Source organism: Zonotrichia leucophrys, chromosome 1, assembly GCF_028769735.1.
Source record: "Zonotrichia leucophrys gambelii isolate GWCS_2022_RI chromosome 1, RI_Zleu_2.0, whole genome shotgun sequence".
NCBI lineage: Eukaryota > Metazoa > Chordata > Aves > Passeriformes > Passerellidae > Zonotrichia > Zonotrichia leucophrys.
Genome location: NC_088169.1, coordinates 112,129,648 through 112,144,338, shown reverse-complemented (window position 1 = coordinate 112,144,338; position 14,691 = coordinate 112,129,648). Strand labels below are relative to the sequence as shown.

Here is a 14,691-nt window from a genome sequence, read left to right as displayed (position 1 = left end):
CCAAACTACTTGGAAACCTAACTAGAGACAGCATAACACAAAAAACACCACCTCTCTCCCCCAGAAATCCAGTTGAGAAAGGCTAGGGGATTTAAGGTGCCAACAACTATTATAACTCCTTTATTCAAACTTCCATATAGCAAATTCTTTCCACTGTTGGGAGTCCATCATCCACAATTAAAAGAAACTTGAGTGTAAAAGCACTTAAATACAATGCTATGTACACTAAATTTAGCTGGTAGTTTAGAAATAGTTATGTTTACTCTAAATACCATTAATATGAGTTACAACATGTGCCTGGATCTATTTTCAATTTTAACTGTGCTGAGAATGATTTAAATATTTTTTTTCTAACCAGGCATGGCTAAAGGAAGTTTAGAGGCACTGGCCTTTATTCACACCTTAGTACATTTAGAACCAGTCCCTTATGCACCACTGAACTGAACCATGTAAGATGCACCCACAATGCAACTGGGTTCCAAACCAAATTGAATCACAAAACAATAAAACACAGCATTTTCGTTTCTTAGAACTGAGAGGAGATATTCTTCACAATGTCACTATCTCCCAGTGTAATGAGTAAAGGAATTGTTTGGAAATAAAAATAACTCAAAATCTACAGGTTTCTGCAGTCCCTGTCTGTAGGATAATTCTCCTACTCAAGACCCTCAAATTGTCTTAAGGAGTTGAGAATCTGCTCAGTTGTGGATCTATTTCTTACATAAAGTAGTAACAGAGGCACTGAATTTTTAACACACACCCTCTTATATGCACAAGCTTTGAGAGCAAAAGGAGCTGCCAGTTCTCCAACTCCCTGGTAGGGAATCAAAAATGATTAGGAAAGCCCTTGGAGCACCCTCACACTGGTTCCCCAGAGCTGAAAATGCGCAGAGCAGACAAGGAACATCATCTTGCTTCAACTCCTTCACCGTGCTCCTGAACAATTTAGGAAAGGAGCCAGGTACAAAACTTAGGATGCACTGGGAAATACATGGGGAAGGTATTTTCTTTTTGTTTGGAAGAGAACTGAAATCACATCCTGGCTCTGACCAGGGATCTATCTACCTGACTCTCCTCCAACAACAGGCAACAATGAAAGACCATAAAAACAGGACAAGCACAGGGACAGCTCCTTTCATTACACTCCCAAAAGCCAAGCTGCAGCCCAACACATGACTGAGACAGGTAAAGAACAACGTGCTTAGTCCTTCTTTGTACCTCCTTGCACAAACTGAAAAAAGGGTGAACAAATACATGAAAAAATTCTGCAACTTTAGGAGACTCACCTTCTGCAAAAGTGAGTAAAACCAATCAGGAAAACAATCAGGTTTCTAGCTTACATTCTTCCACCTGATGTGCTCTCCCATGAGAACTTTTGCTAGAAGCCTGTCCTACAATCATGGCCATGTTTGTCTAGGGCAGCAGGGCAGCCTGGCAGCTGCTGCCTTCTCTTCCTCACCTTGGCACAGCCCTCCCAACCAAAGCAAAGCCATCCTGGCAGGAAACCAGGAGCTGAATTGCGGTCTGTGATGAAGAGATTCAAGCTGGGATGTGTGACACACTGTGAACTGATCTGAAGTCACAAGCTACTAAATCTCAGACCAAATATGCAGAAGTTCTGCACTGTTCCAAAAGATACTTCTGAACTCCAAAGTTTAGCTAACTTTGCTGCCATAAGCTGTCTAAAATATCTGTAATGGGACTGAGATGGAACAGCAGGTAAAGATGCTCTTATTATAAAATCCATTTTAGGGAAATTACTTTTAAGTTGCATGCTTCACTTGGGATACTGGAAATAAAACAATTTAAAATGTGTAGTTCAGATCAACATAAATTCATTAAAACCAGGAAAGCATCATTGCAAAGTCAATAATACCTTAAAAGGGCCGCATATTTCCAACACAGTCAACAGACACCTTCATTCAGAAACAAATGTTCCAAGTGGAAAGCTACTGCTCCCTCTGCACTCCCACCTCCCATCTCCTCACACAGTCCCAACACATTTCTGCAAGAAGCCAGGACAGAGTTTTACAGAGCCCCTATCCAAAGGGGCAACAGTCCACAGAGCCATGGCCAAAACTTCCCATGCTCATGTTCCCTCTGGTTTTGGGCAGCAGCCCACCCCTCAGTTGGATTAAGTGCAACATGAACTGCACCCTCAGGTGTGAGGACAAAGCAACTCCAAGCATCCCTCACAGGTTTCAGTCTGAATGATCTGGGCTACTTTAGACACTTCAAATCACAGCCTTTAATAACTGAGCCAATTTTCATTGAAATGGATTGCAAAGTACCCAAATGGAAATACCTACTAACAGGTGCAGAGGAACAGAAAACACCAACAATCAGAAACAGTAAGGGCTTCTACTACTCCAATCCGAGCTAGAAGAATCTGTCCCCAGCCCAAGCTTTCTGGTACCTTTTCCAAAGCATATGTGCATGCAGCTGTGTGTACATGCATGGGAAGATGGGGTGGGAAATGCTCCCAGAGGAGCTGGCAGGGAGGGGAGGCAGCATTTACTGGCATATCCATCTCTCTGCAGCCTTAGAAAAATTCAAGTGTCTATTTAAACTTACATTTGAAATTTCAAATAAAAGCAATAACCTACTAAAGATCAGCAGGTAAGAAACAAAATTATGAATACTTAGAAACAAATCTTTGCCAACAGAATTCCTGAAAGAAACTTGAATCTCATTTCCCATTCAGCAGACTGCATTAACTAATAATGTAGAAACGAGTGATTCAAACGTGAATCATTTCTACCTGTATTCACTGTACACTCCTCTCCCTCTGCTGCAGCCCAGTAGTATAAAGCCACAACTTCACACTGCTATGGTCAGGCACAAATTACTAAGTCACGTGGTATTTTTCAAATAAAACTGAATCATCGAAAGGACAAAGAGAACAAACAGCGAAGGAGCTCGCTGCAAAAAAGATGGTGACTTCCTAGCAGCCCTCAACGAAAAGGAGGAGGAAAAAGGAGCAAGCTGCACCTCTAGCCTGATTCAACAGGTTTTTCTACACTTAATTTTATGTCTTCAACTGTATTTACTGTTTTAGTAACTCAGATGTTCATATCTTCCTTTTCCAAAGCTTCATGCCCTGTCATACAGTGTCAAACATGCTGTATATGCTACTTCATCTCTATACAGCCAAATCAGATTTCTGGGAAGAAAAAAATAAAAGGAATGATGAGCAAAAGGTTTCTTGTCACAATATTACAATTTATAGAAAAGATAAATCTGCCTCAGAGTGATCATATTAAATGGCTGAAGCACTTATGCTTCGGTTTGGTGGGGTTTTTTTTAAGGTTGCTTTACAAGGATGTCAGTCCAAAATTTAGCAGAAGTAATGGTGTCTGTAATTTCCCAAGTACTTCTGTCAGCATGTCCTTTAAAGCCACAGTCCCTTCTAGAGATGTCTCACTATAAGCAGCACTAAAATAATGGGAACTACTTAACAGTCTCATCCACTATTTTTATTGGAGTTTCTGCTCTTGCTACCATTAGTGCAATCACACCTATGACAGTACAAACCACACCACATTTTCAGCATCTATTGGTTTCCAAGCTGCTATTCTACTCAGGTGCAGTTCCATCATCCATACACAGCCTACTGGCCAGCATAGTGCCCACAGCTGTACATTCCCACTGCTTCCCTTTGGCCAGTACCATTTTAAATCAAGTGCAGCTCATCAGCTCAATCAACTGTGGTCTCACAGTGGTTTATGGCAATCTAAAAGCAAAGCTCTATAACGAAGCTAAACCAGAATACTGCTGCTTGTGAGAGGAGGAAGCTTCCTTTCCCTTCCTTCTTTTCCTTTCCTCCACTTTCACTCAGTGGTTCTTCCTACCCCCTTTCTTGCACTTCAAGGTCTTTCTGGAGCCAATTTCACAAAGCAAAGACGTAAAATGATCTGGAGCTAGTTTTCCACCAGGTTAGCAAGTTAACCTGGGGCATCCTGGAATCCAGTAAAGTCCTAGGACAGGCACCAAGTAAATGGCAGGATCACATGGCTGAGAGCATGAGTCCCCATCTATGCCAATGGGAAAGTCATCAGAGAGAATGGAATTATGAGAAGACTTGGGTCAACACATGGGCTTCTTGTTCCCTTCCTTGATTGGTACTGCTATTTGTCTAATCTTACTGTAAGCCAGTTCAAAGAGCTAAACCATCAAAAAACCTATTCATTATTTTTGGCTAGGCTTGTTTTCTGCCAATTTAATTCCCTGGACTAGCTCAGCAAAGGAATCCAGCGAGCATCTGCAGCAGTGCAGGGAAGGAGGCAGGAACACACAGGGAGATGAGGCCGGGCTGGGGCTGATTTAAGCTGTCACTGCAGCGCATCCCCTGGAGCAGATCTGCATCACAGCATAGTTAGAACTGACAGTAATCTGGGCCTGTACACCGGGAGGCCTCCGCCGCTGACAGGAGTGTGCCAGCAGTGCCAGCGCTCACACATCCCCGGCAAAGTTCCACCCGGGCTCCAGCCTGGATGACTGCATGGAAAAGCGCAAGAATCACAGCTCTCTTACCCTCAGAGACACTAGGAAACGAAACATTAGCTAATTTCTCTCCCAGCAACACCCCTGTGAAAATGTGCTCTATAATTCCCATTACACAGATTTAGCCCAGAACAGCAAAGCAAGCAAAATTGGTGACAAACTCAGGATTGGAGCCCAGTAAATCCTCTACACCAAACCAACACTTCAACACTCAACTGTGTTATTAACCCTAAATGAATTCAATTAGTCAGTAGCAGTCCATAAAAAACTCCTTTTGCAAAGACTTTCTAATGCACTATAAAGTTCACATATATAATACAGTTAACAAATGTAGGTATTTCCTAGATAGTTGTGAAATAAGAAACTGGGGAAAGGAATAATACTGAGATCTTAAGTAATTATTTCCTTTTCTATAGAGAAAAATAAGTGCACATGAAGCAGCATGAGGGCCTATTCACACAATTCAAGAAATTTAATGCAAAGAGCTACAGAAAGGAAAATACATCTACAGATTCTTTTTCCTTTAGATTTCCATTGTAAAACCATTTCATGTGAAGTGCCAGCAATTATTTAATACACCCTGAGACCAGTATCTTCCCTTAAATTTATCTCCTACACTTAGCCCAACAATTCCCACACTTAACTTGCTCTGTATAACAATGAAGCACATTTGGAAAAGGGGGGGATTTGTTAAACAGAAGCAAATCTCTGCAGCAGTGAACAGCCAGCACTGTAAGTCTATCCAGCAACACGAGATAGTCTTTCATTCACACTGCAGCTTAAGCACATCACATTTGGGACGCTCAAGTCATACTTAATTTTGTTCAACACCTTCTTTTGACAACAGCTTTGTCACCAAGACTCAAAATACGTATGTCAAAAAAGACAGTCATTTGCCAGGACTGTCACTGATTCTCTCCAGATAAAAATAATAAAGCTGTAAGTGCAAGGAGCAGAGGCTGCCTAATTGTCAGCTGTATAAAGTAGAAATATCGAGATTATTGTCCTGAGGGCAACAAGAATTTAAGAGGAATAGAAGATGATGCTGCAACCTGTTTTGAAATCTTGAACTCCACAGGAGTCAAAATTTAAGGAAAGCAAATGAAAACTCAGTGCATGCTACAAATAACTACTGCTAATTTGCCAGAGAACCAGGAGAATAAACAAACCTGCCTAAGAGGGACTTGCACCCTATTTAACAGCAACACACTGGATGACAAATCAACCCAACAAAAACATCCTGAACAGCATGGGAAAAACATTTACTCCAGAACTCCTTGCATCCTCACACATCTAGATACAAAGAAAACAGCAAAAGCGTGCTACTCTAAATGTGGAATTTACCGCTTGAAATCTGACAACTATTATTTCAGTGACAATGGTATTCCAAAGCTCATTTTTCTGGGCAATAAATTATTATGATCAAGCCAAAGTAGGAAGAGCAGTTCCTCACACAAAAGGGACTCCCAGCACAGAGCGTGCTGGCGCTTCCTTGGGCTCAGCAGGCAGAGCAAGGTGAAGGAAACCTCACTGCCCCTGTCACACGAGGCACCCCAGCCATCGCCACCGCGCTCACCAGGTATCACAGCCAGCACAGGGAGCCGGCAATTCACTGCCTCAATTACGGCTGCAGGCTAATCTTGGAGAAACTGATACTGACAGCAAACCTGAGATCTTTTTTTCTTATTTAAATAACAGGGTGGGAAGCATAGATTTCCCTCATTTCTTTCTGGGAAGCAAGAGGGAAGCTCCAGCTTCTCCTGTTTTAAAACCATCCTGACACACACCTTCCCAATTCTGCTTCACATGCAGCAGCATGGCTACTGGCATAGCCTGGCTTGTTTTCCAGCCAGGTGTCAGACTGCTAAGTCTTGGTCAGTTTTGAAAAAGAGAAGGAAAGAAAAAGACAAAAAATGCAGCATCACCTTAATAACTGAGTAGATGTAATCAGGCAGTGGAACTGTTTCACAGGAGGACACTTCCTTCTGTCTCTAATAAATTAAAAGCTGAAAAGACAGCCAAAATAGAGTATATTCTCCTGATAAAAAAGAGGAAGCAATGTAACAGTAGCACAACCTTCCGTTCTCACAACAGCCAGGTAGACAATAGAGAAAAAAAAGTTTCTCTTATTCTCTGATCCAACACACACATAGATGGTTCAAGGAGCAGCTTAAAATCTGACACCTGCCTGTGACAAAGTAACACAGAAGTCTGAGACTCAGACAAACACTCAAGACTGAGCAGTAATACCCACACAGCAGTCAGGGCACCTTCTGACAAGTGAAGGTGATGCCAAGGTTTGGGAAAAGGTGCATTCTGCTAACATGTTACCTATGGGCTTCACTGGTGAAGACACATTTCTACCACCAGCACATTCCAGTGAAATTTTAAACTGCAACACAGGTACATATTTGAGAGAAACAGATATGTATTTTGGCATGTAAATACCTGAATTCAGCGTTACAAACCCCAGCTCAGCCATAAGACTGCACAAGGCCACTGTCCAGTACTCCATTCTATAAAAATTACTAAAACACCAGTGACAAAGAAATTTTGCTCGCAAGATGCAATGTACATTTTTATCATGCTGGATAAAATATCTACAGTCTCAGCAGTGGTTAAATTGCTGCTATAAAGGAAATTGTCCTCAGATAAATGGTTTCCCTATGAGAAGGTTTCAGTGCTACACCTCACCCCAGGTCAATAAATCAAATTAACTGCACCTTGTCCTCTGGCCAATGACATCATCGGCTTGACCACATCTTGTGAAGCGAGTGCAAAAACATATGCTATTTAAGGCATGAAATCATATTAGTGCTTTTTGTCCAGCCAGCCTTGTGCTGTTGGTCTGTGAAACAGTCAGTCACCTGAACAGTCTCATTACAGCTTCTACAGCTTTTTTTTTTTTCCTCTTGTATTCAAGGCCTGTCTTGGCTGAGGGTGAAGAAAAAGGGATAAATATCAGAGTCGTTATTTTTGAAATCAAAATGCTTTTCATTAGCTGCAGTGCAGTATTTTGTGACAAATTAAATTTAGAACCAAACTACGAAATACACCATCTGCACTTGCACGTGAACGCTCCTCCTAGTAGTGTTTCAGAGATGTTTACATGCTAATCTGGCACTGCTACCCTCAAGTACCCTGCTGTTCCGTGCTTTTCTCCACAGGGTGAAAACAATGGTCACTAATGAAAACCTACACAGTTTTATTTGAAACACATCCCCGCATAAATATTTTCTATTTTAAATTACTGCCGCCCCCTAATCAAGTAGCCCATTTGTTTTATTTCTAAGTAGACTAATATCTGGTTTAAAACTGAATTACTCCAGACAATTTAAGAGGATTAATTTCAATTTTCACTTGGCGTTCTTATGGCACAATCACAGAAAACTTATCTTCCTTTCTAGACCCTGCACTGCCTAGTGGTATCTTCTGTCTTGAAAGCAAAATCTAAATGAAAGAGAGAGGAAAAAAAAAAAAAGCCTCAACCCAGAACAGTCAAAGATACAAGCAGTGACAAAAGCATCTGACACAGTGCACTGTTAGACCTCATCCACATTAAGCAAAAAGAAGGTGAATAAGATTATCTTCAATGTATTCAATTCTGTTTGTGTTCAGAGGGAGGAGGAAAGCTGTTTAGATTTTGAGTGTGTCTTCTATAGCCCTCTCAGTGCCAGGAAACGTAAATTAGAAGCAACTCTCCTTTAAGGAAAAGAATCAAGGACAAAGGGACCAAAAATGCCCAAGCCTCTGAAAAGCAGATATGAAAGGAACAGCTTTACAGTCTTGAGTTGCTATAAATTAAAAATAAGCTCCTTATTTAAAAGACATGAGTGTTTGAGAATCTATGAGCAGATCTGATGCTGCTCAAGCCCCAGGAGGGTTTTGTTTTTGCTGGCAGGGGTGGAGCGGAGATGGGGGGGTCATTTTGGTTATTAGTAAATAAATCAAGCAGCAGAGTGAGGCCTAGGCGCTTGCCAGAGGAGCCGGGGCCTGCCTCTCCCCCTCCTCTCCTCACACAGCCTGGGTTTGATCTCGGGGCCCTGTGGGTTTGCCAAGAAAATTTAAAAAAAAAAAGCGAGAGAGCGAGAAAGAAGAATCATATTGAACCACAAAAGCACATGGGGCGAATGTAAAATATAAACACGGCGTTGGGCTCTGAGTGGCTGTTATTAAAGGTCTGAATTACTAAACATGAGAGGCGGGGAAAGCCGGGCGGCCATTTCAATAATATAAACCTCCCCGAATTAGACATTATTCAAATGAGAAGGAGAGAGAGGGAAGAGAGGGAGAGCGCGGGGGAGAGGGACGGGACCGGCACCGCCGTGCCCTGGGGCAAAGGGGGAGCGGGGCAAACACGGCCGGGGCAGATCCGGCCCTCAGGGGGAGCGGACGCGGCCCTCGGCGGCGGGGGGCGAACCCGGCCCTCGGGGGTGCCTCTCCCGCCGGAGAAAGGCTCGGGGGGGCTCTGCCCGTGCACCCCGCGGCCACCCCCCACCGAACCCGCCCCTTGCGAGGGGAGGGGGGAGCTTTAAATGAAAAAGCCGAACCGCGCTCTCCTCCTGCCCCCCTCCCCGCACCCACCCACCCCACGCTGCAAGGCCCAGGCTCTGGGGAAATAAACCCCGGCTTGGGGGGGGGGCGGGGGGGTGTGCTGCGGGGAAGGGGGGCAACGAGGGCAGCGTTAAGGAAACCGAGTCTATCTGCCTCCCCAGGCCCCAGCCAGGGGCCAGCACCCCCGGCCCCCTCCGCCCCGCCGCCGGGGGGACCCTGCCCCACACGGGCGACCCGCCGGGATCGCTCCTCCAGCATCCCTCCCTTCCCCCCCCCCACTCCATGAATATGTAAAGCGGGTTTATTGTGGGCGTGCGGGCCGGGTGGCGGCCAAGCCACCCCCGAACGCTTTTGGGTGTGGGGCTGCCTTCCCCCTCCCTCCCGGCGTGTGTGTCCCCCCTCCCTCCCGCCCCGACCCCTCCGCCTCGCCGCGCCGCCGCCGCCCATCGCCCCCATGGCCGGTGCCCCGGCGTGCGGGCTCCGTGTGCGGGAGGGACGGTGTGTGCGTGTGTGTGTGTGTCTCCCCAGCGCGGGGAGGCTGCTCTGCTTCTCCTTCTCCTTCCCCCCCCCCGCTCCCTCCTGTGCCGTTAATTATAATAATCCTGAGTACTAATAAATTATGCTAAGCGGGGCCGGGCGGGCGGGCGGGGGGGGGGGTGCGCCCCGCGCGCGCGAGTATGAATATGAATATGTAAAACGCAGTAATGATTACCTGCCGCCGCCGCCACCGCCGCCGCCGAACTCTCATCTTGACTCGCTGCTCCTCCGTCCGCCATTTTGAATATTTTAACCAAAAATCGGCCGCGCGATAAACCCTCCCCCCTCCCCTTCCCCTCCCTCTCTCCTCCCTCCCTGCCCGCGCCGCCGCCGCCGCTCCGCGCATGCGGCCCGGGCTCTGCGCTCCCCCCTCCCCTCACTTCTCCTCAGCCGCTTTCCCTGCGAGGGCGCGGAGCGGCGCCGCGCATGCGCAGCGCGGCCGGACCGTCTCGCTCCCCCTCAGCCGCCGGCGGGCGATGGGGGAGGCGCGTGCGCACTGAGGCGCCCCCCGCGCGCCCCCTCAGGGCACGGGGCGGTCCGACACCCCCCCCCCAAATAAAGGTCCACCCCGTGGTCATTAGTTTTTTTTTATGGTTGTAAAATCTAGGTAATTTACAGGGGACAAAATGAATGTTTTGGGGAGCAAATGAAGTAGGAGGGAGAGAATGGATATGTTGGGGTGAAAACAAGCTTATCTGTAGTGGGCAGGAAGGAAAGGTTTTGGGGATAAAACTTGATGGGAGAGAATGAACATTTTGAGGTAAAATTGAGGTAATCGGTAGTGGAGAGGAAGAGGGAATTTGGTGGGTAAAATGTGAGTTAATCTGTAGGGCAGGGAAGTGACATATTGAGGTAAAACCAAAGCTGTCAGTAGTGGATGGGAAGGGAAAATTGTGGGGCTAAAGCTTGAGATGATCTCTAGTGGAGAGAATGGACATATTAAGGTAAAAATGAGGTAATCACTAGTGACAGGGAAAAATCTGGAGGGAAATCTTAAGGTCATCTGTAAGGAAAAAGAAGTATTTTGCAGGAAAAATCTAACTGAATCTTTAGGGCCAGAATGAACAATTTGGGGATAAATGTAGCCATTGGCTTTTCATGCTGGGTCATCTAGATAATTGTCAGGGACAAAATTCATATTTTGGAGGTAAAATCTGAGCTAATCTATAGGGGAGAGAAGGAAGATTTTGAGGTAAACTGAGGCAATCAGCAGTGGCCAGGTAGGGGGATTTAAGCTTGGAATAATCAGTGGGGGACAGGTGCCTGTCAGGAGCCTCCCGCTGAACCCCGCTGTGTGTGTGAGTGGTGCTGTGGAAATGCCCGTCTGCACTGCACCTGCACCCAGGTTCTGCCCCAGCCTGGGCAGGGCTAAGCCCCTGTGAATAAAGAGGAATTGCATCCACGGAAAATGGAATCGCAGAACCTGCAGTTCCCGTGGAGGAGGGTGCCTGAGCGAGGGTCTGGTTTTCCTCCAGAAAAGAGCGATTGCACAGAAGCGATTCTCCTCTGTTCAAAAAACCCCACCCCAACATTCCCTCGTTCTGGGCAGCCCAATGCTCCTGGGGTGCTTTTCTCAAATACTTTATCCTCTTACACTTCCCGCGTCAAATTGTCCTGGAAAGGGAGTCGGGTTTCATGCCTCCCTCGTTAAAGGGGAGTAAATATGAGACCAGAGGGACCAACAAATAAAATTAGCTTGAGATTCAAAGCTTCCAAATCAGGATGAGCAATTAGCCAGAGTGGCAAAACTTTGTTAATTCCTGACAGATTTGGCAGGGTAAAAATAAAACTTACATTTTATTATTGCGTAAATACACGTTATCCCTGAGCTTTGTAATGTACTTCCAGAAAAAAAAGAAAGGGAGGCTGGTGTAGAATGGCATTCATTAAGGACTCGGTCTCAACGTTTTCCAAGAGTCATTAACTCAGATGGGTCAGAGTCCAAGCTGGATTTCCTTCTGGGGTGCAAAACATCGTGGAGTAAGAGGAACTGTCGGGGATCTGTTCTTGCATGCTGTTGCTGAAGAAATTAGGAGTCGTATCAGAGACAGCCGCTAGATTTTTTTTCATTGGTAGGAGAGAGCCAAAAAGGAAAGGCTGAATGAGGGAGACAGCAGGGTGTATCTCCAAGGGGTGAATCAGAAAGGTAATTTTGTCATTTTTATTTAAAAATAAGGTCCTCTGGTAATGGGATTTTTTTTTTTTCTTGCCATCCTATAAAATAACCTCTTGTTATTGCAGAAAACACTAGCAGAAATGGACTGCACTGTGAAAGGGGAAGGTTTTTGCTCTAACACCAGTCCTACTCATGCACATTCATTTGCTGACACCCTAAACCAGCAATTAAGCACTTTGTCTCCTGAAGATCTGTGTTGCACTCACAGGAGCGAACATGTAAACAAAGGCATATTGTCGTGCTCCTCTTCAGTTCAGCCATGATCCTCGCGGGCCAGTTAATCCAGTTTTATGGCCAGGTTATACCAGCACTGCAGCACGCAGGGGCTGCACCAGGACAGATAAACGAGGAGAGAAAGGGCTGCCTAGATTAAGGCTCTGCACAGCTCTAATCCTGCCTACGCTGAATATTCTCTCCCGTATCTCCCTATCTCACCCAAAGACTCCTCTCAGTCCGGCATGCCACTTCCCAGTAACCTCTTCCCTGATCCCAGCAGCTTCTTGCTGGGGAGAATTTGCTCCCATTACCACACCTGATTTAGCCTTTGCTCTCACTCAGCTTCTGCACACTTAGCTGGAACCCACAGCTACCGCAGAAAAGATGTCTGAAAACAAGTACTTGCTAGTGGTTTGGTGTTTTTATTTTTTGTGGGTTTTTTTCTGTATGTTTGTTTGTTTGATGTTTTTTTTTTTTGGTCATTTTCTGGGAGTTATTAATCTGCTCTGTGTTTTCTAATTGACCACCTATAAAGAGAACTTAATTCACTCAAGCCACATAGGTGGTGGCTTTCCCTCTCCCTCTAAAGATTAGTCTGGATCTATGTCTGCATCCTCTCCTCTAGTTTTCTTTGAATGCATCTCTATCTGATGCCTTCCCCAAGGTGTCATACATCCCTGTGGCTATATATCCAGGAAAGCTGGCCAAATCATTAGTGATGAATAATTTATCAGATAAATTTTACCTCTCTTTCAATTGTGAGTGCCACATAGTGCCTGATTGGTGTCTTACTCATGAGCAACTTGCTGGAAATACTTGAAATTTGAGATAATTGGACACAAAGATGATACAAGGCTTAGTCCTGCGAGGAGCTGAGCAGCCTGGATTCATTTCACAAAAATACATAAGTAAGAAAGTTGGTTGTTCAGCTGCAGTCAGTGAGACTGGGCTCACACTGGTGGTGAAGTATGCGCTGAAACAGAGCCCAAAGCAGTGAGCAGCGAGCAGCACCCTGTGATTCTGTTCTCTGGCTGGACTTGTCAGCCACACAGAATTGCCTCTCGCAGGGATTTTGCTTTAAAAAGATTTTCTGGTGGTGAAAAACAATACAGTGTTCAAAATCAACACCACATGTAAAGGGAAGCAATGGTATCTGAGGATCTTTTAAAGCTCTGCAGCGTATCTGCGTCCATTGTTTTGATGTCGAACCAGATACCTCTTAATTCCTAACCCTAATTGGCCTGCTTGACTTGTGCCCATAACCCCAAATTTTCTATGATTGCTATGTGACCTTCTGAATTTTCTGTCTCCTGCTAGAATTAATTCAGTAGTGCTTCACAGACCTTTTTTTTTTTAAGGTAGGGAGGCAGAGGACAAAAGAAACATGAGGCGGGCAGGCAGGGAGCAAAAGAAACACAAATCACAGTATTTAAGCAAAAAGCACATAGGGAAGGAAATTATCCTTTTCATGAAACAGCTCTAGTGTATAGGGAAATTAAGAGCAAACTTATCTGCTCTGCTCCAATTCCACCGTGCCACTCAGATGTGAATCCCAGATGCTGCTTTTCTCACACGATGTCCCCCTTCTCTCTATCGTGTTTTCTTCACATGAGATTTCTCCCCTACAGAAGGGCCTGTTACTACAATCACGTTTACTTCTGCTTTCCCTTTGGTCATCCAGATAATTAGAGGCTTCTGCCTCAAAACAGTCATTCTTCACCCCTTGTGTTTTCATACATAGGTCCTCAGAAATCTCTGTATTCCCTTCACTTGGGGACTGCACGGATTGTCTCACATTTAATTAAACTTATCTGTGTGCTTCTGTCCATTTCCTATTTCTCATTGTCATACACAACCTGACAGAGGAACCAGCAGCCTTCCTGCTACAGTGTTATTTTGTGAACACGCTATCGATAGCAAAAGACACTGCCTCTCAAAAAGCTTGCAATTTAGAGAGCTGGCAGGGAAAAAACGAGGGAAAAATAGGATTTGTACCTTCTTGATTGAGAAGGAGAAGTGAAGAAAAGCAAGGTAAAGACTGTGCCTAGTCCCTCCAGTGTCAGAGCTGACATTAGTGGGACACAGACTCGCACCCAGGTGCTCGGAGGCTGTGCAGTTCAGTACCTTAGCCACAAAGCTGGTTTTCCTTTCTCTCCTACATTGTTCCCCACCCTCCTCCTGTTCTCAGGCATGGAAAAGAGTCCACCCTTATCCCCAAGGCTTGGGACCCACCAGTCCTGTCTCTTTCCATTATTATACTTTTCCCCCTCTTCAGATCTCCTTCCTACGCACCTTGTGAGTGCTGAGCACGAACAGCAGAAGAGAAATGGAGACTGTCCACTGCATATATTGGCTGGTTTTTTTCCCCTTGCACACTCCTCTGGCTGCCTTTGACCAGATTGCTTTCTGCCTTCAGTTCTGACCCTATTCTGTTGTCTCTGGACTGGAGAAAGGATGACCCTGAATCTCGTATTTCTCAGAGTTGTTGCCACTCCTCTGAATCTTAAAAATAATAAAATTATAGCAGGAAAGTTGTATCATCTCATAATACTCTGCCCCTCCCAAGTGCAGCTAACTGCTTTTTTGGAGATAAGAAATGGGAGCATGGACAAAAAGAAGCATGTTTTTCATTATCATATTTTAAAAAAACCCTGTAATTCAGAACCTTCACACATCCTCAGGAAAGGGAGAGGTAATTACTAAAA

The 14,691-nt window shown here is 45.2% G+C and overlaps 1 protein-coding gene across 3 annotated transcripts in view; it reads right to left on the bottom strand.

Moving 5' to 3' along the window:
* Window positions 1-9,851, bottom strand: part of POU2F1 (POU class 2 homeobox 1) — a 101,553-nt gene extending 91,702 nt beyond the window's left edge. Inside the window, exon 1 of one of the 3 annotated variants that reach the window (XM_064727691.1) lies at window positions 9,770-9,851. In XM_064727691.1, the coding sequence (XP_064583761.1) occupies window positions 9,770-9,833 (64 nt within the window). In that variant the 5' untranslated portion in view covers window positions 9,834-9,851. The remainder of the gene's footprint in view (window positions 1-9,769) is intronic. The other 2 variants (XM_064727700.1, XM_064727709.1) reach the window with 2 other exon arrangements.
* Between the last annotated feature and the right edge of the window lie 4,840 nt (window positions 9,852-14,691).